Source organism: Gopherus evgoodei, chromosome 10 (assembly GCF_007399415.2).
Source record: "Gopherus evgoodei ecotype Sinaloan lineage chromosome 10, rGopEvg1_v1.p, whole genome shotgun sequence".
In the NCBI taxonomy this organism is placed as follows: Eukaryota; Metazoa; Chordata; order Testudines; family Testudinidae; genus Gopherus; species Gopherus evgoodei.
This window is the reverse complement of record NC_044331.1, coordinates 27,074,693-27,099,699: the sequence shown is the minus strand read 5'-3', so window position 1 is coordinate 27,099,699 and position 25,007 is coordinate 27,074,693. Positions and strand designations below refer to the sequence as shown.

At 39.6% G+C, this 25,007-nt stretch overlaps 1 protein-coding gene across 1 annotated transcript in view; it reads right to left on the bottom strand.

Moving 5' to 3' along the window:
* Positions 1 to 2,298: 2,298 nt before the first annotated feature.
* The window catches only part of CGNL1 (cingulin like 1), a 113,570-nt gene continuing 90,861 nt past the window's right edge, over positions 2,299 to 25,007 (bottom strand). The window contains 6 exon segments of the mRNA XM_030578895.1: positions 2,299 to 4,636; positions 6,936 to 7,099; positions 8,465 to 8,573; positions 9,174 to 9,298; positions 14,571 to 14,654; positions 24,195 to 24,278. Coding sequence (XP_030434755.1) covers positions 4,501 to 4,636; positions 6,936 to 7,099; positions 8,465 to 8,573; positions 9,174 to 9,298; positions 14,571 to 14,654; positions 24,195 to 24,278 — 702 coding nt within the window. The 3' untranslated portion in view covers positions 2,299 to 4,500.

Sequence of the window (25,007 nt, the reverse complement as noted above, 5' to 3'; positions counted from 1 at the left end):
GCATCATGAGACTAGTTTCTCCTGAAATTCAGAAGTGCAGAGGAACATAAAATACTAGTGTGAAAAAAAGCAAGGAAACTTTCATAATCTGAAAAAGGATTTCATTTGAGTCTAGAACAAGGTTTACGTGAGATAGATGGAGAAATAATTGCTAATCAATTTGGACAGCCTTAATCAACCTCTTTATTATGAAAGCTGCTTTGGTTGGAATATCAGAGGTTCTCAATCTTAAAACATGGGAAGCTCCTGACTGGAGCTAAAAAATATTTTCTGTGCTAAACTGAAATAATTAAAATCACTGAGGTGCTGACCTTCCAACCCTGGTAAACTGTGAATAGATTCTTGTTTTTGCTAGCTGAGGATCTATGACATGCAAAACGTGACAGTTTAATATCAGCTAATATCAGCAGAATAATTTCCAAGATATAATACAGAAGTGTTGCTTGGTCATATTACAAACAAGTTTAATTTGCAAATGAAATCCAAATAATTATTGACATGGTGCAAAGACAGGTGCCAAACAGCTCTCAAGGGATGACACTATTCAATCAGAATGCTCTGAGTGCTGAGGGAAAGTGCCCTTTTCTGTTGCTTCAGCACGGCCATTTAAGGATTTCTATCACCTTCAGACAATATTTGCAGAAATCTAAAGGAAAACCATCTTTCCCAGATGAGCAGAGTTGTATTAATTTAGATGAGCCCAAAGAATCAACAGTGTTAACATTAAATAACAATGTTAAACAGGGATCAGGGCTTGATACACAGACACCTCAGGCTGCTTAGTACCAGGGCAAACACACCATTAAACACTATTATAACCTATTATTTAAAAGATACAGAAAAAGAAGGAAATATAGTTAAAAGCATTTGAAAAGTAAGGCTTTTATTTTAACATACCTGGTTCCCTTTCCCGGTAGCTGGAGAGAGATTTTAGAAGGAAAAACTCTTTGACAGTCTTGTAGATGGTATTATAGATGGTAATAATTGTCCATTTGGGGGAAAAGATAAGTTAGTTGAAATAGGCTGAAGCTGCTGTTAAAGTCCAATCCCATTTCCTAGAAGACAAGGCAAACGCATGCAGAAGGGGACAGAAGAGAACAGCAAAGACAGAAAATGCAGCTTCTATCTCTAGCGTTGACTTTCACTTGCAACGTCACTGCTGGAAAAAAAAAAGGCAGAGCACATGGTCTTATCAGCTACTCTGTTGTACCAGCATCAGGCTGGTTAGGGCATTGCTTTATCAGTTTGTCTCTGATCATAGGGTTACAGCGGTATGGCAAAATACACAGACTTGGCCAGGTAAGCCACACTCTTTCTGAACAGAAGGCAAAAAGAAAAAAGAGAACAAATAAGGTGGGGAAGGAAAAGGACACATGCAGGGAAGGGAAGGGCCAACAAAATCCCAAGTTCCAGATGGTATTCAGGATTTAGCCAGAGCTGGTGGAGGTGACAATGTCATCTGGGTCCCTCTCGTTGGTCCTGGTCTTGTCAGGACACGTTTTGGAATTCAGATGATGAAGGCCCAACAATGTCACAGCAGACCCTGGGGTCCCAGGAGATGGTATGGGTGGCAGGCATGATGACAAAGGTTGCTGCAGCGGTTGTTGGCAAATAGCTTCTTCTGCTGCTTCTAATCTTTGTTTTGTTTTGTTCTGAGGATCCCAAAAGGGAGTGCTGGTTGGAATTGCTCATCTCCTCATCATTTTGTTCACCAATTAGGCCTAATTTCTGACACACCAATTTTGGTCCATTGATTTCTGTTCGCACATTTCATTAGTTTACCAGATATGATCTTAACACAGTCCTTGAATTATATTAGTAGGCCTCTTTGTTTGGACTAATTCACTCTGACTCCCTTTTGCACCATTTCCCATCCATATTTATTGTTAGAGGTTATTGTGACAGTTAATGAACTTTCACTCACTTCCTTCAATTCAGATTATAATTAGGATAAAGTTGTAGGCCCAATTATTATAAAACCTAACTGTATGGATAAGGGCAGTGTTAATTTCATCTATACCTTTACTAGAGTTTACAACAAATATTGCTCTTTCTTCTATATTATTTTTTATAAGCTTTTTTATAAGATTTTCCATCTTCTTGTAAAACAGAAATGTTCTGGATTAAATCTACCTTTCCAAGTGGAAGGAAATATAGAAACTTCCTTATAACATTAATATTTCCAGGATTATTTTTTCTTAATATATTTTAAATGCATGCATTCTGCAGTATGCAGTTCGAACACCAAATCAACCACAATTTGACATAAAAAGTAGAAATGAATGAGTTTGGCTGATACAGTTTATTTTAAATGATTTTTCTTTTGCAGTTTAGTGTACCTGGAGGTAGCTGCAATATTAATTTATCTTTTTTCAATGGCTTGAAAGAATAGTAATTTATTGAACATTAAAATAAGAGTGCTGAAACAGAACGTAAAATTATCAGCTGTTTACAGTTAAATCCATGTTAAAATGTAAAATAAACAAAAAATAAATCACAACAGGTTATTATTGGATGATTGTCAATACAGCATAGCGCAGATTTTCCAGATTATTTTTTAACATTACTGAAGTACTACAAAGGAGATCACTGAAAAGGGATTACATTTATATAAACCAGAAAACTAATTAACTGGAAAGCATATATAAATGTCAGAGATAATGTAATCTGGATGATAGTAGTAATTTATTTATTACGAATGTCAGGTGCTATTGAAATCATATATAAGATGATGATGATATGGGCTCTGATCCTGCAATTTACAACAAGGGATAGATTGCTGCACCCTCACATTGTGAATGGCAGGACTGGGGCCTTAATTGTTTAGTTTCTTTGTAACCGCATTGGAAGAGATGTGATATTTGCTTGTGATATGGCTTTTTACTTATTTAAAAACAAAAACAAAACCCCCAAAATAAACAGTTCCATCACTTTCAGAACTGCAAAGTTTAACTTCTTCTGTAGGTAAGTCTGCAGGAGTAAAAGGAAGATTTTAACATCTCCAGGTTCTAATAATTTTAGAACTACATCAAAATAAATGGTTATCTGGTCCATGTAGCAGAGAAGTGCTTACTTAAATATCATTTGAAAGAAGATGCTAATCAGATAGGATTTAGCTATGGCTTATTATCGAAATTATTTGGCAACATATGTCCAAAGATGCTAAATTTGCAAAAAAGCAAAGCAGGGAGGAGGCATGATACAAATTATACAGGTGATAATACATTTAGTAATGAACTGTAAAAAGTTTCACATAAAACCCACAAATTTCCAATGCATGTTTTTCAAAATTTCTTAACAGGACTGATCAAGATAATCTCCAACGTGCCATAAACTGAAACACTGCATATATTCCTGGAGACTGCAAAATGTTATGAACAGGCACTAAAGAACATGGTATAAAATCAGATTATGGGGTATGTGTTAAATATTAACTCTTCCTCAAGCCTGGGCTCCATCCTGCTAGGTACAGAGCACTCTGGGACCAGTTCATCAAAGCACTTAAGAATGTGCTTAATTTGAAGCCCATGAGTAATCTTACCAAAATCAATGGGAATGCTCACAGGCTTCAAGTAAACCAGGTGCTTAAAGTGTTTTCCTGATAAGGCCCAGAGTGCTCTGCACCTGGCAGCAATAAGCCATCTTCAGGGAAAAACGTTGCAAGCAACAACTAAACTTCTTCTCAGTGTAGACAAAAGATTCCTATAATCCTAGGACCACCTCTTGCTAACTGTACCCAAGTAATGGTCCCTTTGAAGTCAACAAACAGGATTAAGGTTTTAGGGTTTAATCACGAAGCCAGCATCTGACCTCTAATTTGTAGATGACATATAGTAAAATTTATACTGAATTTAAAATTCAACTGTGTTTCTTGCCTTGAAAACAACGAATCTGCTCCCTTAATACATGTATTTGTAAAATGTATGTGTTTCTTTTTTTAGTTAAAATGTATAATGTTCAAAATAGATTTAAGTACTTTTCATATGAAACTGATCTATAAAATTTTTGAAGGTTTACAAAATGGCACTAGAGTAGTTAATAAAAAGTCTAGTTTAAAATATGTACATTCTATACATCAGTTTCCCCTACTTACAATCATTAAATAATAATCTGCACTCTGGTTTCCTACATTCTAGGAAAAAACTCTTTAGCAACAACCTCCAATAAAGTAATGTTCAATGACTTTCAGATGGGTCTCATTTCGGTTTACTTACTTTAAACAGAATTTTAGCAAAATCACATTTCTGATGTGAAACATCATCCCAGTTATAAATGTTTTCTCAAAGGTAAACAGGTACATGCCATATTTCTAGATGTTTTACAAATGCAATCTTGCTTTCTGTTTTACACAAAGAAGATCTAAATATGAAAATGGCACAATACAGATGTAAAGATCTTCAGCTCTCGAATCTGCCTAGTCTTTTGACTATTGGAATCTGCAGGTCCTTGATAATAGATCGGCCTAAATTAGTTTAACAGAATCACAGGTTTGAGTCAGTTTTAGCTTTTTGTATCATTGTCTTTTGAGGATTTACATCCTGAAGGTGCTTCATAGAGACTCTCTCCATCCGTACTGAAATCATCATCGTCATCATCATCGAGATCAGTCAACACTTTACTTGGTGACTTCTTCCGTCTGCTACAACAAAAATATATACATGTCTATACAGCGATACCATATGGATGTATGTGTAACATGTATTCTGGAAAACTAACACAGTAGCACTGATTATATTTATTCTGCTTGGGATTAGTGCCTATGTTACTTTAAGTAAGCCACAGGGACTTATTCTCCTAAATTACTTAGAGAAGGATTTTCAAAAGCATGTAAGTACCCCAAACTGCTATCTATATAACTATATCTTCCATACAAGTGTGGAATGAAACCCATGTAATAAATTCATTTACCACATAGCTCCGCAATTTATCATGCATCTTTGAGCACCTCACCTCTCTACTAATTTAGCACAGCTGGCACTTATTCAGACATTTCCAAACCTCTCAAAAGCTTCAAATATCCATCATTTTGAAATGTTTCCACTAGCATGTTTAGTTTACACAGAATACAGGGTGTGGGAGGGCTGAACACCATTCCTGAGACTTTCACCCATCCCCAACTCATGTTGATAAAAGACTTTATAATACACCAGGGGTCAGTGACCTTTCAGAAGTGGTGTGCCGAGTCTTCATTTATTCACTCTAATTTAAGGTTTCGCGTGCCAGTAATACATTTTAACGTTTGTAGAAGGTCTCTCTCTCTAAGTCTATACACTATGTTGTATGTAAAGTAAACAAGTTTTTTAAAATGTTTAAGAAGCTTCATTTAAAATTAAATTAAAATGCAGATCTTATCAGTTTAGTGCAGTGGTTCTTAACCTGGGGTGCATGCACCCCCTGGGGCAGGGCCAGTGCAAGGATATTTTGCGCCCTAGGCTAAACTTCCACCTTGTGCCCCCTCACCCTCCTTGCACATTGGTTCATTGAGGGGGCAAATCCCAACGAGCCTTCTGGAGGCACCAGAGAGCCAGAGCATCCTGCTTGCAGCAGCAGGGAGCCCCAGCCATGGAGGGAGCTGGCGTGGTGTGGGGGGGAGGAGCCCTGCAAAGGCGGCAGCACCGCTAGCAGGGAACAGCCGCACCTCACCCCGCTCCTCCTGGCCAGGCTGTGGCTCGGTGCCCCCCCACAGGGGCTCCTGCAGGCTGGCTTCAGCTCCCATTTGCCCTCCAGTTCCCCCCTCACCTAGGGTTACCATATTTCAACAATCAAAAAAGAGGGGAGAGCCCTGGCCTAGCCCGGGCCCCATCCACTCCCTCCCACTTCCCACCCCGACTGCCTCCATCAGAACCCCCAACCCCCACAGCTCCTTGTCCCCTCACTTCCCCCTCCTGAGACCCCTGCCCCTAACTGCCCCTCGGAACCCTACCCCCTACCTAAGCCTCCCTGATCCTTGTCCCGACTGTCCCCTCCTGAGGACCCCCCCCAACTGCCCCACTAGGACCCTACCCTCTACCTGTCCCCTGACTGCCCCAACCCTTATCCACACCCCTGCCCCCAGACAGACCCCCGGGATTCCCATGTCCCCATCCAACCACTCCCCGCCCCTTGACAGCCCCTCCACAGAACTCCTGACCCATCCAACCCTCCCCGTTCCCTGACTGCCCCCCCAGGACTCCCTTTACCATGCCCAAGCCGGTCAGAGGGTGGCTCCACGTGGAGGTAAAACACACTGCCGGGCTACCGCGCGCATAGCCTCTCCCCTGCAGAGTGCTGAGGCAGTGGGAGGGTAGGGGCAGCGGTGGCTCACACTTCCAGGAGCTGCAGAACCCAAATGCAGTGAGGGGAGAGCCGGGGAGCGCACCTGCCCAGGCTGCGGCCCGGTGCCCCCACCCCCGGGGGCTCCTGCAGCGGATGCATGCGGGTAGCAGTCCCCTTGTGCCCCCTGGCTCCCCGCTCACCGCGCTCAGGCTCTGCAGCTCCCAGGAGTGTGGTATTGCAGGAGCATTGCCGCCGGCTCTGCATCTGAGTCAGCAAACATCCTAAGCTGCCAGTGGGCAGTCCCAGTCTGATGGGCCGGAGCAGTAAGAGATTAGCATTTTCCATTTGTTTTATAAGTACATTATTGGTTTTGAGCAATGGATACATAAACAAAGATCTGGAACTACAGAGTCCTGGTTTTACGCTCCTACAATATAATTTAAAATGAAATTTGACAAAGAAAAGCATTGTTCACAGGCTAAGACTATATGAGCCAAATTAAGCATGCAAGTCAGGGAAATGATGGCTTACAAGGCAAATGTACGCAGGTCTTTAATTTTTGCACTAATTCTCAATGCTACTAGAAGACATTCATAAGTATTCTGTGAGAACTGCAGTGCAGTGTACATTTGGTGGTGTGTGGGCCTGTTCTAGGGATCTGCTTTTATAAGAAATCCCACCTTAATTCCTTCTTCACAGCATTAAGTTGTCCTTGCAATTGGTCATTCATATCCATTTGCTCTTCTAACTCCCTCTGAAGTTTCTTTTTGGCACTTTCCAGTCTGTCTATTTCTTCTTCGGCTTCTTCAACTTGACGTTTCATTGCTTTCAAACGCAAACTCAACTGAAATATTTAAACAGCAGCTGATCAGAGGAATATTTTGATAAAGGATTTCTGTTCTCCCTGCCATCTATGAGTTGGGGAATGAACTCTCAACTTTGCCAATGTCATGATATTGCACAACTGTACCTGGGCAGTAGCTGAAAGTCAGCATTAGTCTTTGAGACTAATCAATCAAGTAATGGTACAGGTCTGTCGCATCTTACGCGCATTTAACATGCACGAATTCAGCTTTACGCAGTTGGCAAAAACCAAAACAAAACAAAACAAGAAGAGAAAAATAACAATTTAAATATTGTTCCTGTAGTGCGGGAGATTCCGCCCGCCATTACACTTAATGTAATTTTGACTATACGTGGTTTTCGCTTTACACGCTAACTGCGGAATGCAACCCCAGTGTAAGATGAGACAGACCTGTAAATGCAGTTTTTGAAATTGAAAAGAAAAAAACAGATACCTCCTAGCTACTGTGAAGATGTATAATTGTACAGATCAATGCAGTGGTAGCATCCAGTGTTCAAAAAGGAAAAAAAAACAACTATGCCTGGAGTTACTGGAGTTTCATAGTTAAAGCTAGATAAGGTGGGTGAGGTAATATCTCTTATTGGACCAACTTCTGTTGGTGAGACACACAAACTTTCAAACTTGGTCCAATAAAAGATATTACCTCACCCACCTTGTCTCTCTAATATCCTAGGAGTGACATGGGTACAACTACATACCTAGTTTAAGCTACACTAACAGACTTGATAGATAGACAGACAGACAGACAGACAGACAGAATAACTGTTGCCACAGCAAACATTTTGGAAAGTGTAATCTGCTACTTCACTAGGTGGAATAAAGACTATTTGACTCAGTTTACTAAAACAAACGATGCTGTAAGCAAGGAATCAGGAAAAGTCACATGAAATGGTAATGCACATTGCTACTACAAATTGCAGAATATGCTTATATGAAAAAAATCTAAAAAGCTTCTTTCTTTAGAGAGGATTTTTTTTGTAAGGGACAACATACATTGCTTTCTAATGTATGCATTTGCATCTGGTTGATGACACTTTCTGGTGTTCAATGAAGTTTTAAAAATAAACAAAAACTAGTGCACTGCTAGTAATCTGTATATGAAACGCCTTCATTTTATTAAAGTCTTAGGAGAAGCCTAAAACATCACATTTCCCCACTTACTGCTACTAGGCTGAGGAACACAATGGCATCAGGAATAAAAGAATCTTGTAAAATCAGTTCACAAAAAATAATCATCAAGCATTTATCTGTATTCTAAACCTTAAGTATCCTTGTCTTTACAATGCTCGGTAATTTATATTTATAGAAATAACAGACTGTTTATGTATAAATCTTTCTGTCTACCTGGTCCTTTTGGTCAGTCAGTGAGAGATGTTCATCATCTACTTGCAACATTAATTCCTTCACTTTCCGTTCAAGTCTGCGATTGCTTAGCTGGAGATTAGCCCGATCCCTAAAAAACACAGACATGTAGAAATGGCAGCTGGAATAATTCCAAATTCTTCTGAGCCTATGCCCTTGTGATATTGTAAGTGCAAAATAAATACTAATGGTATCTGCTTTGATGTATTGATTCTGTGCAATATAATGAAATTTTATTCAAAGCATGAAACACTTAAGGAAAAATATACTTATTTTCTCAATGCTGTACTGAGAAAGTTCAGAAGGTAAGAAGCACTTCTCACCAAAAATCAATGCTGAAATGCATCTGCAAACAGAAATGTTTAATTATAGCTGGCATTTCTGTGACTATAACTGATGGCAGCTATTGATAAAATAAGAGGTATGTCTAATGCTACTAGTTAGTATGGCAACCCAGTGTTAGGGGTTGTATAATAATTCCCATATTGATTTTGTACTGATGTAGCAATCAAAAAGAACATGTTAAATGCTTGCTTTTAAACAAAATGTCATGCAAATGCAGTGCTTGTGAAAATGTTTTGCAAGGATAGGCGTGGAGACTACACAAACTTCCAAGTCACACTAAATTAGCACAGTGCCACCCACCTATTTGTACACACACTTTCCAGGCTCTGAATTTAGCTTGTTTTACCTCTCTTCATTTTCAAGCCGTCCCTCTAGCTCAGTGATCCTTGCTTCCATCTGAGCAACAAGTCCTTCTTTACTGGACCTATAAGAACCTTCAAGGTGAAGGATTCGGCTCTTCAAATCTTTGTTCTAGAATTAGAACATACATTATTTAAAATATCACCATCGGCATATTAACAAACATAAGCAATGCTTTAATACAAAACAAGTCCACACAGAGAAACACAGGGGCTAAGGTGCTTTACATTCAGTGAGTAAGCAAAAAGAGGTGTGTTTTTTTTCTGGACAAGAGTCAGCCGGTGAAATCTTTGTGGGGAGGCTTGTAACCCCTAGCCAACCCATCTTTGTGTTTCAGAGTTATGCTTTGAAGGATTTAATCCAGATTAAGAATTAGAAACAGGCCTGAATTGGATTCCTTGGCTTGAAGTCCCCTGAACCTTCGGAAAGTTTGCCAGCGGCTCTGTTTTCTCTAACTTGTGGCCCCCTCCATTCACTGTTCTGTACATAGGTCAATATTTCCTACATCACGCTGGAATTATTTTAATATCCATGACAAATTGTTTTGTCTAAAATTCTGAACATCTCTACGGCCGGCTGCTGCATATATAATAAAAGGCGTCACATACGTGTGAGCAGTATTATAGCTGTGTCCAGTGCCACTGTTGTGAGCAAGGATCTGACAATGTTTCCATTCTTAATACTTCCATTCTTACTTTAAAAAGGTCTGTGGTTTGGCCATGCAATTCCTTTGCAGGTGTAAATCACTCAGGCATTGTAGCTTTTTCCTTGTGGGATTGGATCAGGCAGGTAACCCACATGCAGTTTAAGTTATGGGTTTACAAAACAAAGAATATTCCTGGCTTGGGTGATTTTTTCTTAAAACTGAAAACTATTTTTAAAATTAAATATTCCAGGCAGAACCTAATGTAAACTAATTAAATTTGGTGTTTTGAACAGAAAAGAAAAACAAGGAAGATAACTTGTCAGAAATCAACAAGATGAAATTCAAGAAAAGACAAGTGCAAAGTAGTTCACTTAGGAAGAAAAAATCAAATGTACAACTACAAAATGGGGAACAACTGGCCAAGTGGTAATACTGTTGAAAAGGCTTTGGAGGTTACAGTGGATGATAAGTTGAACATGAGTAAACAATGTGATGCAGCTGGCTAATATTGTTCTTGGGAGCAACACTGTTGTAGCTGTATTGGTTCCAGGATGTTCAAGTGCGTGAGGTAATACCTTTTATTGGATCAACTTCTGCTGGTGAAAGAGATAAGCTTTCACATTTACACGGAGTTTGAAAGCTTGTCTTTTTCACCAGCAAAAGTTGGTCCAATAAAAGATATTACTTTACCCACTTTTCTCTTAGGTGTACTAACAGGAGTGTGGTAACTGTCCCACTACACCCAGCACTGGTGAGGCCTCAGCTGGAGTATTGTGTCCAATTCCGGAAGCCACGCTTTAGGAAAGATGTGAACAAACTGGAGAGTCCAGAGGAAAGCAACAGAAATGATAAAAGGTTTATGAAACCTGATCTATGAGGAAAGGTTAAAAAACTAGGCCTGTTTTTCCTGAGAAAACAAGACTGAGGGGGGACCTGATAACATTCTTCAGATATATTAATGACTGTTATAAAGAGGACACTGATGAATTGTTCTCCATGTCCACTAAAAAGTAGGACAAGACGTAATGGGCTTAATCTGCAGCTAGGGAGATTTATGTTAGATATTCGGAAAAAACTTTCTAACTATAAGAGTTGTTAAGCTCTGGAATAGGCTTCCAAGGGAGGTTGTGGAATCCCCATCACTGGAGGTTTTTAACAACAGGATGGACAAACCTGTCAGGGAGCATCTGGGTTTACTTAGTCCTGCTTCAGCACAGAGAGCTAGACTTGATAACTTCTTGAGGTCCCTTCCAGCCCTACATTTCTATGATGCTGTGATTTATCGTATTTGTGGTACAATCTACAGTCTATTACTATTTTTTCATCTCAACTATAATATGCACGATGAAAAATACTGCACAGTACACTAAAAGACAAGTCACTGTATTATATTCATATGCCAGATCATTATATTCCGAACAATACATAGGCGGACTCAGATACATATTAATTAACAAAGGAAAACAGAAGACTTTTTAACCAAAAGAAGTCCATCAAGGTTTTCAATAAGGTTTCCTTTTCCCTCCTAGGACCCACACATTTAAAAAATTATATAATCAGTAGTGAGAGATAAGTCACTCAAGTTTTATTCTAAGTTTTCATGTGGTCACTAAAAAATCTCCATGGATTTATGTATCTTCTCTCACTTTAACAATCCATTACTCGCCATGTGATGCCATATGGAAATCTCTGATCCCTCAAAAGACAGACTCTACTATCAGCAGTAAAAACTAAACTTACAAGTAGCAAAGAATCCTGTGGCACCTTATAGACTAACAGACGTTTTGGAGCATGAGCTTTCGTGGGTGAATACCCACTTCTTCAGATGCATGTGGTGGAAATATCCAGGGGCAGGTATATATATGCTAGCAAGCAAGCTAGAGATAACGAGGTCAGTTCAATCAGGATGAGGCCCTGTTCTAGCAGTTGAGGTGTGAAAACTAAGAGAGGAGAAACTGGTTCTGTAGTTGGCAAGCCATTCACAGTCTTTGTTCAATCCTGAGCTGATGGTGTCAAATTTGCAGATGAACTGAAGCTCAGCAGTTTCTCTTTGAAGTCTGGTCCTGAAGTTTTTTTGCTGCAGGATGGCCACCTTAAGGTCTGCTATAGTGTGGCCAGGGAGGTTGAAGTGCTCTCCTACAGGTTTTTGTATATTGCCATTCCTAATGTCTGATTTGTGTCCATTTATCCTTTTCCGTAGAGACTGTCCAGTTTGGCCGATGTACATAGCAGAGGGGCATTGCTGGCATATGATGGCATATATTACATTGGTGGATGTGCAGGTGAATGAACCAGTGATGGTGTGGCTGATCTGGTTAGGTCCTGTGATGGTGTCGCTGGTGTAGATATGTGGGCAGAGTTGGCATCGAGGTTTGTTGCATGGATTGGTTCCTGAGTTGGAGTTATTATGGTGCGGTGTGCAGTTACTGGTGAGAATATGTTTCAGGTTGGCAGGTTGTCTGTGGGCAAGGACTGGCCTGCCACCCAAGGCCTGTGAAAGTGTGGGATCATTGTCCAGGATGGGTTGTAGATCCTTGATGATGCGTTGGAGGGGTTTTAGCTGGGGGCTGTATGTGATGGCCAGTGGAGTCCTGTTGGTTTCTTTCTTGGGTTTGTCTTGCAGTAGGAGGCCTCATCCTCCCTGATTGAACTGACCTCGTTATCTCTAACTTGCTTGCTAGCATATATATACCTGCCCCTGGATATTTCCACCACATGCATCTGAAGAAGTGGATATTCACCCACGAAAGCTCATGCTCCAAAACGTCTGTTAGTCTATAAGGTGCCACAGGATTCTTTGCTGCTTTTACAGATCCAGACTAACATGGCTACCCCTCTGATACTAAACTTACAAGCTATCAGAGAAACACGGTGGGTGAGATAATATCTTTTAAGCTTTTGAAAGCATGTTTCTCTGACCAACAGAAGTTGGTCCAACAAAGGATATTACCTCACCCATCTTGTCTCTCTAATATCCTGGGACTGACAATAACAGCAACACTGCATAAAACAATTAGAAGCTATGACACTGAGTAAAGTTTTATGAGTTTCAAAATACACCAATCAGTAAGAGACTGAAGTTAGACTCTAGTATATTGTTTGCACGAAAACGTACAGTGTTCATTTAAGACATATGCATAACGTTTTCAAAGTTTCAACTTAATTTTATGTCAGAGTTCTCTTAAAGAACCCCTCAATCATTACAAAAGAAAGTTAGAAATCAAGCAGCAGTGAGAAGCTTATATGAAAAGAAGGGTAATACTGAAAAAAAAAGTTTTGAGTTATGCTACCTCAAGCTGTGAAGTCCTCAGATCTCATAAGTTATAATTTACTGGGCTATAGTGGGATAAATCAGTGCTGTAACTGGAGGATCTATGGGGAAAACCCAACTGCTGATGTATCAGTAGGTGGCACTCTTTCCTTTACACTCATTACTTAGGTGATGTCTACTAACTATAGCATTATGTTGGCATGGCTGACTCAGATGAGTCAGTAGTGCAGGATCAGGCTTTAAAATGGGGTGAAACAGTTCCATCACACTTTTTGTAAGACTATGGGCATGAATTTTGGAATCCTGCCTCAATCCAATTCTGGTAGTTACATTCTACCTATCTAAATACCTCTTTTATTGCAAGTGGATGAAGTATTGTTCATCTCCTTTTATCCTAAACTATCACGTGGTCCTGTTAAATAGTACTTGACATGTTCAACCTCAGTGGGGGCTGTGCGTCAGCAGTTCCTAGCATATGTCGGTTTGTAAATTGCTTCATAATCCACCAGGATGAAAGGCACAATAAAAATGGAAGAAGGTTAGCTGTCTGCAAGGGAGAGCATGATAACTGTTTCACAGACATTATCAAATAGTTTTAAAACACTTCCTATTGTATAAGATAAAAAATTAGGCAACAGAAAGTAACAGTTCTCTTTCTATTAATTCTGTACTTTTTATTTCACAAGAATGCTATTTTTCTGGGTATTATTATTATTTCTGCAGAAGCAAAATATCAGACCAAACTTTGACTGCTTAAAATTATTATGCAGGACTCCAAAATTGTATTTAGAGTTTGGAAGATCTCTCCCTCCAAAACTGATGAAGGTTTTAGATCTAGGCTAGCTGACAGTATTTTTGACATTTTACTGCATTTTTCCTACATTAGTCTTAAAACCAATCAATATAATTGGTAGCTCATTTTTCTTAAACTAATAACTGTACAAAAACAATTATTATATTTATTATTTATAATGTCTTTCATCCCAAAACATATAGACGAACTGTATAGGGATTCCTTCCTTAACACTGAAATACTGCCATCTCTGAGATGAAAGCAGGAGCTGATAAAACTACATAGCACTGTACAGTACAGTACAGTAAGGAAATAAAAGTGACAAATGTTGTATTTAATTGAAACTGCAGGGGAAATCAGGGATGAAGAACCTAATTACAGAGTTAAAATTCAGCCAGGACAATGGGAACAATATCTTATGAAACATGACTTGGGATCTTTATTGACAACAAGTGGTCAGAAACTCACTTTCATCTGTCTCTTCTAAAGATGGTAGGCACCTCAAGCTCACTGAGCTGATGTCGCGTAAACTAGTGAATCACCAGCACTACTTCCCACAGCCCTTAGATGCCACCTGAATGCTTCCAATCAAGGCAGTAATCTAGCATGGCCTTGCTCAGCTTGTGAGATTTGTAGGGATCACACACTGAGGTGGTATGGATGCAACTCTTACCTGTCTTTCCAATGAAATCTTGTCACACTCCAAATCTTGTCTTGTAGCTCTTTCTTGAAGTAGTTCATTCCTCATTTGCTCAATCTATTATAAAGAGAAAAGCCAGAAACTTCAGTTCAGTGATTCAGCATCTATATTTACTTATTTATTCAGAAGTATAAAATGCCCCTTTCCACAAATGGCATATTGAATAGATATTACCACTATAACCCCAGATAAAAAAAGACTGACCCTTTCCAAAAAGATACCTTCTATACTTCAGCTGATAAAACACCCCTATCAATGAAGACTTAATATAGAGCTATACCATTCCTCTGTTTTATCTGAATACTTGTTTTCACTGGAAAATCCTTGTGAATATCAAAGAAATATAACAGCTGCTGGGAACCACACAACTTCACCCTTGGAAGAAAACCAATATGGGAGCTGTTACTGAACTACAACCATATCAGTGCAACAAGGCAGCGATGCCCAAATTCCCTCCTGCTCCTGCTCCTTCTGGGGTTGCCATCAAAATCATTACAAATGCCTTTGCAAGTAGCTAGTGTATTTACAGTATTTGTGCTATTCCCTAGATAGTACTGAGCGTAAGGAATATAATCTAGGGGATACAATGAATACCATGGTAACACCAATTACTGTACTTGTGAAGACTTTTGTGAAGCTTTCAGTAGTGACTACTCTATTTTCTACCAGAGTCAACCCGTGCCTGTTAATAATGGAGGGGGTAAGGGGAGGGAAGAGCAGAGTGAGGGCAGCCGGCTTCAGCAGTGTTACTGAGCATGCTCAGTCCAAGCCAAGCGTCAAATCTAGGGGACGCATGACCCCGCATACTCCTCCCCAAGTCGACTCTATTTTCTACATTACTATAGTTATGTATTAACTCAGCCTGAGTAAACGTACTAACTAATTTTCACTTCAAATAAATGTGTAACATAGAGTTATCTTACAAAAAACATTTACATAGCCATCAGGGGATCTTATATACAAATGAAATAAATGATGTTGAGAATATGAAGGTTAAAGAAGCAGTGCACATCGAACAGTTTATCCTGGGTCACTTTCACCAAATTATCATCTTAAAAATCATATCTTTAACTAATCACATGCTGAAAAGTGGTCATTTAAGTTGTTCCTATAAGTTTTATATGAATACAAACAGCGATGGAATTGCATGCAGTTGTACGTGTTTTATCCATGTAGCACGTCACAACAGCAGAAGGCATTCTTGAAAACTAAGGTCATATTAGTTACTGGACTACAAATGTTAGTATATGGTTCCATTCTGGCAACAGCTGAATAGAGTTCTTATGGAACTAATTGTTGCCTATAGGCCTGGAGGTGCAATATCTCAGAGGTGTTTTTTCCTCTTCTTTAAATACAGTAAACAAACATTTGCTCAGTTAAGATTTAATGAAAGATTGTTTTAGTATTATGCCTTTTATGCTTTATGAAGATATTTTAAAGGAGGCAGGTATAAGCCAAAAACAAATTCAAGATGACACAAGAATATCTAGGTGAACTAGGGATTTCAAAAACATCCTCTGTCTAACAATAGGAGTAATCTTAATGCCCCCACAAAAGGATGACTAAATAGAATAAGCAGGGCTGTCCCTAGGGGGGGTGCGGGGCCCGGCACGGATGTGACGAACCCGTCACTTCCAGGACCGACTGTGCCAGCCAATAGCACAGGCCCAAAGTGCGGCACCCGGAGCAGTCGCCTCGATTCACTGTACCCAAGAGACAGCTCAGAGTGATTTGCAAAGTTTCTTAAAGTTTGTTTTGATGCACAAATATGTATGAGCCTCATGTATATCAGCATTCCTGATCTTTAAATCCAGGGGTGCTGGAACAACTTGTATAGTGGGGGTGCTGACAGCCATTGAAGCAAACTGTAAATCCGGTATATGATGGAAACCACTTCAAGCCAGGGGTGCAGCCACACCCCCAGCAACTCTAGTTTCAGCACCTAAGTTTACATCTATGCCCTTGTTAGTATATCAGAAAAAGCTCTGTTGTCAGGGTCATGAAGAAATTATTCATTCTGCTATAATTGCTTCAGTGATGCAAATAGGCACAGAAAAATAAGAAAGATCTGAAGTAAAATGAGTGATTAATTAAAAACGCAACTGTTAACTAGAGAAAGGGTTTTTGTTAGATATTAGAACTTGTTTAATGGGCCACAATGTAGCTCCACGCACTAAAGCACTATTGTGCTCTTACTGTGCTCAGAGGCCATGACAAATGTGCACAACCATCACCAGGTCTTAAATTAGGGAAGTATTTAAAGGATGATTATTATATCGCCAAGATAATTTCTGCTGCTGCTGGATGTTTCATAGTAAAAGTAGTATCACAAAAAAGAAAGGGAGAGGAGAAGAACACAGTCTGATTATAGTGGACCCCAGGCAGGAATTACACACTAATTACCATAAAAAGAGGAAGAACAGGATGCAAATCCTGTTGGAGGCCAGCTCCTAGTTATCTCCCTGTACTTATCATTAACAAATACAGAACACTGAATGCAAAGGAAAAACAGTGCCCTGAAAAATGTGCTCTGAAAGACTACACAGCAGTTAAAATGTACTGTAGGTCTGTAGCACGCAGTGCTTTGTGCTCAGATTCTACCCTTGTAACATATATAATGTATTCTAATTACATTAAAATAATAATGTAACTGTGCAGCTAAAGGCAACAGTTATCACAGCTGGATTTAGAGAACGTTAAAAACAAAGCATTGTAAGAAGTAATAGTATCAGATTCTACAAAGCTGTATCAGACATAACAGCAATTAGCGCCAGCTTTAGGATTAGAAGCAGCTGCGGAGTTTGAGGTTAGTGAAAGTAATTTGATTTCTAATAATCTTTTAGATGCTATCACCATTGTTTACCATCTCTCACTGGGTACAGATCCTACATTTCTTGAGCAAGGAAAAGTGGAAAAATGTATATTAACCTACTGTACGTGTACAATTCTCAAGCAGCTGATTCAACAACAAACAAAGGCGGCTAACTAAGAAAGCTAATAAAAATTGTCATCCTTCATCACTAAAAAAACCTTCATTTCCACATTTTCATTTACTAGCTTTGCATACCTGGTGCCAACTAAGGAGTAGGTGTACAGTAATCCATTGGGACTAGTCTACCAAAAGGAAGTGAAGAACACAGCCAATGCAACTTTATCCTCCCAGATTTACTCTGCCATTGCCATGGAAACTGGTTTCACTCTCATGGTTACTGGAAACAACTCTGGTATCAATAGATTCATGTCTGTATTTTTTTTGTGTGTGCACAAAGATTGGTGAAGCCATGTCAAACGTGTTTCCATTATGTTAGCAAAAACAAAGTAGCCCAAATAATTTCCTTTCTTTGCAGACAAAAATGCTGTATAATAAAATCTTTGGGCTCAATCCTCCTCCCTTTGACTTCAAAAGGCAGCAGGTCTGCTCCCTCCTCCCTCTTGTGTTTGTTAAAGTCTTTACTTTTAACATAAGTAGTAGCACTTTATCACAGATCAAAATGCAAGATGGACCAGATCCATAAGACATGTATCCTGATCCTATGTTCCCCAATACTCAAAGCTGTTCAGATATCAGGTTTTGGTTAGGCCCAGCCATGAGAGCAGTGTCTGAATGCAAAATTCCCCAAGGTTTGGAGCTCTTTGGAAATGGAGCTTGGATTCAGGCCTATCATTTGCTTTTCAAATTAATGAACAAACATTTTAGCTTTTGATCCTTTGCAAAACTGATACTAGTAGTGCTAGTCTATGCAGAGGACTAACCAAGATAAGATTTCTATTTTGCAGTGATCCAGTACTTTGAGTGCCAGTATTCCTTGCAATTATTTCTGGTAACTGCATGTATTTTGCACAGGAAATGGATCTTCTCTGTTATATACAGGATTCATAGTATAAATTGATGGTGTGTGGTTGATCGGTTCAGGAAAAATAAACCTCTTCAACAATCTGAAGTTACTCCAAATCAAATTTTTATGGAGGGCTGGTATTAAGGCCATATAACTAAAGAAACGATTTTCACACACACTTATTGTGACATTGCACCCCATAAGGCTTTATGAAAATATGCTTATAAAAGTATATATGACATAGCTGGAATATGTTTTATGCTACATATGCCATTAGCATATCTCTGTAAAGGTTATGATCTATCAAATCTATTCATCCTATTTGTATGCATGTATCATTTTTGTATTCAAAGTTATGAATATTGGCTGTGTACTTGCTTGATTTCTAAGTAGCCTTAGTAAAGCATTCGGTCAGCTTCTTGAGAAAGGAATGTGCAAGTTAAGGGCTCAAACAAGAAGCACTTAATGGACAATGGATCTTGGAAGACTCCAATGCACATATGAAGTCTACTTGAGGTTGTTCAAGGTAGCATGTGAACCATGGATGCTACCTGCAAGTTCTGAGTCATGGATGGACATGTGACTTGCCCATGTCACTTCCATCTTGTAGCTGGGATTCTACACAGCGGGAGGGAGGAGTGTCCACTCACAAGAGGAAGTCTATTGAAACCCCAGGGAGACCCCTTAATTTGGTCTTCAGCTGGCTCAAGAGATAGCCTCTTCATCCCAAAGAATATCTGAAAGAAACTGGGACAAAGACAGTAACTACAGGGGGTGTGAGTGATTGCTGGACCCAGACTAGAATGAGGCTTCTGCAAAAGGAAGCTTACTGGAACACCTCTCAGGGTGAGGTGTTATCTGTATTCAGTTTTCTTACTGTATTAGGCATAGACTTATGTGTTTTATTTTATTTTGTTTGGTAATTTACTTTGTTCTGTCTGTTACTACTTGGAACCACTTAAATCCTACTTTCTGTATTTAATAAAATCACTTTTTACTTATTATTTAATCTAGAGTATGTATTAATACCTGGGGAAGTAAACAACTGTACATCTCTCTCTATCAGTGTTATAGAGGGCGGACAAATAATGAGTTTACCCTGTATAAGCTTTATACAGGGTAAAACGGATTTATTTGGGGTTTGGACCCCATTGGGAGTTGGGCATCTGAGTGTTAAAGACAGGAACACTTCTTAAACTGCTTTCAGTTAAGCTGGGGGGGGGGGGGGGAGCAACCATGTCTGGCACAGCCAGGCAGGGCTCTGGAGTCCCAAGCTGGCAGGGAAAGCAGGGGTAGACATAGTCTTGGCACATCAGTTGGCAGCCCCAAGGGAGTTTCTCTGAGCCAACCCATCATGTTGATTAGTTGTATTGTGCTCCCAAAGACTCTCAGCTACAGGCAGGCACCACTGCACCACATGCTACAGAAACACATACTAAAAGACAGTCCCTACATGGAAGAGTTTACAACCCAGAAGATAAAAGGTAGATGAAGGAAGGGGGAACAGGATACTCAGAGTTCTGTATTAATATGACTAGTAAGGAATCTATTTGTCAAAACATTTCCTGAAATTTTTGTTGTTGTCTGTATTGTTACAGACATACTCGCTGACAGGTATGTTAAATAAATCATCAAATAATTGAAATAAGCCTGATTATAATGTGTTTATTTTGACAAATAAAATATGCAGAGCTTTAAATATTGTGCACAGAATTTTTAGGCATAGAATTACCCAGGAGTAAGATGTGCGAGCATTCCCCCATAACCTTCTAAGACCCCTTATTTCTGAACCAGAGGGATCACCTTCAGGAGCTACAGGGTAGTTCAGTGCTCATAATCATTCAAGTCTTTGACCTCTTTCATGAAACCAACAAGAACTGTGCCAAGTTGGTGCCACACATGGCGGAGGTTTTAGTGACAGAGATATTTGCCCATTGGGAAGTGAAGAGAGATCATTTAACGCATTGCACACAGGCACATTCCCATCTTGTGTACATGCAGGCAAACTGTGACTAAAAAACAGAATTCCTGTGTATTTCAGTGCTCACATAGCAGAGTAGCAAGACAGTGTGACATGCTTGCATCATATGTACCTCTGAAGTGGCACCTAGATATTTGTTATGAGTAGGTGACCTAGCTAAGAAACTGAGATTTCATTCTGTTGCTATTTTGAGTTGAGATAGGGGATTGGGGAAAAGAGAATAATCAGTGTCTTCTGCAGCCCTATCTCAGATTCAGGGCAGCATTGAAATAAAAAGGGGAGTGGGATAAATTTTAATTGCAAGTGAAATTTTTGACCTGTCTAACTTGACAATGTTTATTTAAATGTTTAACTTGAGATGAAAGTTAGCCAGTCATTTTAATGAGTTTTTACTGTACACTGGAATATTAGTCTTCATTATCAGTACATTAAGATAACATATTCACAATAAAAAGGACATTTACAGACCACAGATATTACCAGAACGAATCCATTATCATTTCTCACGTCATTATAGATGCTTAGCAGACCCTGTATTGACAACTTAGCCACTATGCCATAAACTCAAAACAAAACCACCTTTGTAACTCATGCGTGAAATGAGAAACTCTGGATCTCAACACACATTTTTGCCTGTTATGTGACATTCTAGTTACCCATCTGTATTTTAGGTTTCCATTAAATTACTGAAGTGCCCACTAGTGCAGATTTGGCTCAGGTTGTTACAGCACAGACTTTGCAGCACACGCATGGACTCCAGCATTCAAAGCTTCCTAATTAAACAATAACACAACTACAATTATAATGGTCCTTTACATTCTGAATCACTGCACATAATGAGAGCATCTCATACACACTGATTCTGAGCCTGTATGATCTCAGTGAAACAATGGTAAAAACACACTACTGAAATCCAATAAGAGTCTGCGAAATCTTAGGCCCAACAAATTACTAACAGGATCAGTGGAGTTTCAAGGACACACAAACACAATTTGAGGCTTAACTCATTTTAAGGCACTTCAGCTATCACAGTGGGAGATACTATTTCACTGAAAAGAGATGGAAAGCAGGATTTCATTCCCTGTGCCTCCCACTGAAATTGAAGCTACTCATATCTCAACAAGTCTTTCCTTAGAAATCAAAAGAAATTAAAATATTATAATATATATTCCACTGAGTAGTATCTGACTCTGCAAGTAGTCCTCCATGATTTCCATGACACTCCTCACTAAGTAAGGTACTTAAAGTAATAATCAGAGCTGTCCCTAGGGCATGACAAATCGGGGTGCCTGCCCAGGCCCTACACTTTGGGGGCCCCACACTTTGTGAGGAGTGGGCAGGGAGGTGATGTGGGACCCCAGGCAGGCAGGGAGGAGGCCCCTCCCAATCTTCCCCTCCTCCACAGCGTCCTCCTGCCCACTGGCAGGCCCTGCAATCAGCGCCTCTCACTCCCTCCCAGCGCCTACCACTGATTAGCTGTTTCACTGATCTGGAGGTGCTGGGGTGAAGGGAGAAGGAAAGGCAAGGCACAGCACACTCAGGGAAGGGGGCAGAACTGGCACGGAAGAGGCAGGGCGGGGTGGGGCCTTGGGGGAAGGAGTAGAGTGGGGACATGGCCTGGGCAGAGCTGGGGGAAGCACCCCCAGCAGACAGAAACTCAGCGCCGATGTCCTGGGCTCTGCACCCCCCTAGGTATGGCCCTGGTAATAATAATAATAAATTAAAATAAATAATATAATAATAATAATAATAATGCCCAGTTCTCATACAGCAATTTCATCAGTAGATTTCAGGTGCTTTAAAAGTGAGGGCAGTATCATATTCCCATTTTACAGATTGAGAAACTGAGGCAGAGTGTTGAAGTGATTTGCCCAAGTTAGCCAGCAGGCCCAGTGGCAGGACTGGGAATAAGACCCAGGTCTTCTGAGTCTCAGTTTTGTGCTTTCTGTGCTAGGCCACGCTACCTTCCTCAAATGTAGCCCTCTGTCAAGATAATGGTAAATCATAAAAGCAAGCAATTTATTCTTAATATACCTGCTGCCACTGGCATGACATATACAAAGGCTAGAATAGTGATTTAACTTTTTCTTGCTTTTTAGATTTTACGCTTTAGTGTTATTCTAAACTTTGGGGGAAATTGTCAGAATGGATTCAAACCCAGCTTTAAAAATAATTGTTTTGCAAAAATTATTATAGCCAAGCGTTTGCATGACTAAATCTCAGACTTGTGTGCAGTTTATGATGTCTGTCTACCTAGTTTGTGTGCATACATGCAGTTTGTGCACACAGGTAAATTTCTTGCATGCACAAAAATCCAGGCCAGGAAATATTATGCCTGCAAAAAAATGACAGACAAACTGTATCTGGAATTTTAGAGGATCTCTTGAAAATCTGTCCATGTAATAAGTTGTCTCATTCAAATTTCATTGCACAACTAATTCCAATAGAATAAAGCACAGTATTGATAGGCCAATCTGTTTAGGGCAAACTATAACAAAACGTCTAATCCCACTTTAACTACTTACCATTTTGGAAACTAAATCTAAATGAGATGAACACACCACCACATCCAAATAGCTGTGATATGTGTGTTGTCTGAAAAGCAGATCAGAATTTCACATATGATCTATATCTTTATAACTGGTTTGACCAAAATCCAAAACTGAACAATCCAAAAGTTTGTGAAAAGTTTGAAAACTATGTAAGAATTTTGTGGGTAAGTCAATTTATGTTTGCTGTGTATGACAGTTTAACACAATATACTATCTGCCCCGCAGGACAGGTGTAACCAAGTGTGTGTACTGCTGAAAGAAAGATGATTTGGGGGTTAGAAACATTGAACAGAAGTCAGAAGATCAAGGTTCTATCCATGGTTCTGACACAGACTTCATAGGTGAACTAGGAAACTCCAACTCTCGTTCAGTTTTCCCATCTGCAAAATGCTAAATACTACTACTTATCTCAAGGGTGTTGTGAAACTAATTTATTAATATTTATAAGAGACTAAAGAACAGTAGTACTTGTGGCACCTTAGAGACTAACAAATTATTTGAGCATAAGCTTTCATGGGCTACAGCCCACTTCTTCGGATGCATGGAATGGAACATATATTGAGGATATATATATATATATACATACAGAGAGCATGAAAAGGTGAGAGTTGCCCTACCAACTCTAGGAGGCCAATTAAGTCAGGGAAAAAAAACAAACTTTTGAAGTGATAATCAAGATAGCCCAGTACAGACAGTTTGATAAGAAGTGTGAGAATACTTACAAGGGGAGATAGATTCAATGTTTGTAATGGCTCAGCCATTAGGAGACTTAGGCCTTGGCTACACTCTCACTTTACAGCGCTGCAACTCGGGTGTGAAAAAACACCCCCCTGAGCGCTGCAAGATACAGCGCTGTAAAGCGTCAGTGTAATCAGGGCAGCAGCGCTGGGAGCGCGGCTCCCAGCACTGCATGCTACACTCGTAAGGGATGTGGTTTACATGCAGCGCTGGGAGAGCTCTCTCCCAGCGCTGCCGCTCTGACTACACTCACACTTCAAAGCGCTGCCAGGGCAGCGCTTTGAAATTCCAAATGTAGCCATACCCTAAGAGATTCTTGCACTGAAAGCTCTATTGTTGTTGAACATAATTACTATCTGGTTTGCATGCAATACAATGAGCATCTAACTTGAAGACTGATATTTAATGCATTAATGTTATTTGTGACCGTATTCTTCCTCATCACTACACTACGGTTGGGCAAAGCAAACTTTGTTCACTGGTCAGGTACCTGTTCTCTGCACCTACTAATCCTCTCAGACAGCAAATCTGAATTGTTTCTCTCCTCATCAAGCTCCAGTTCCAACTGGGACAGCTGTCCTAAATGAAAAACAAAAGTGGTTCAATGGATTAGTTCTTCACCCTCTTTACAATGCTACAGAGCATCTCTCTTTAGGACTGCAAGGGCTCGATTTGTCTGAAAACACACACACACGCACACAGTATGTAACATGGCAGAACAATGTTAAAAAGTGCAGTCCCTGTGACAATTTGCAGAGAACTCAGGAAAAAGTATCTGTATTGTACTAGAAAAGCCTACAAGAGTTTAACAGCTGTTGCTATTAACTTCATTATTGAAAAGAAAAGAAAAGAAAAGAAAAACTTCAGTGTAACTTCAGAACACAGCTTTCTTCAGTGCAGTTCAACAGCTAGCTTCCAGTTTGAACATGATTTCCCTTTTCACTGCAGTAACAAATGAATAAACTGAAAAAAGTGTCTGAGAAATTTCCATTGGGAAGGAACTTGTAATAGGTTTGCAAGCTGACTTATGCAAAATGCTTTTACAATTAATTCAGTTTCCAGTAACCTATTATTAAATATTCATTGGTCAGGGACACTTGCAGTATTCTATGAGCATAAAAAACTGCAGATATACAATATTAAATAAACAAACAATAATATTTCTAGAAATACTCTAGAGGTGCTACAACAGAGGGTTTTCTTTAGAAATTTAATTTTAATTTGTCACAGCTATAAAAAACAGGCCCTTTATAAAGCACGACAAGGGCCTAATTCAGTGCCCATTGAAGATAATGCAAAGACT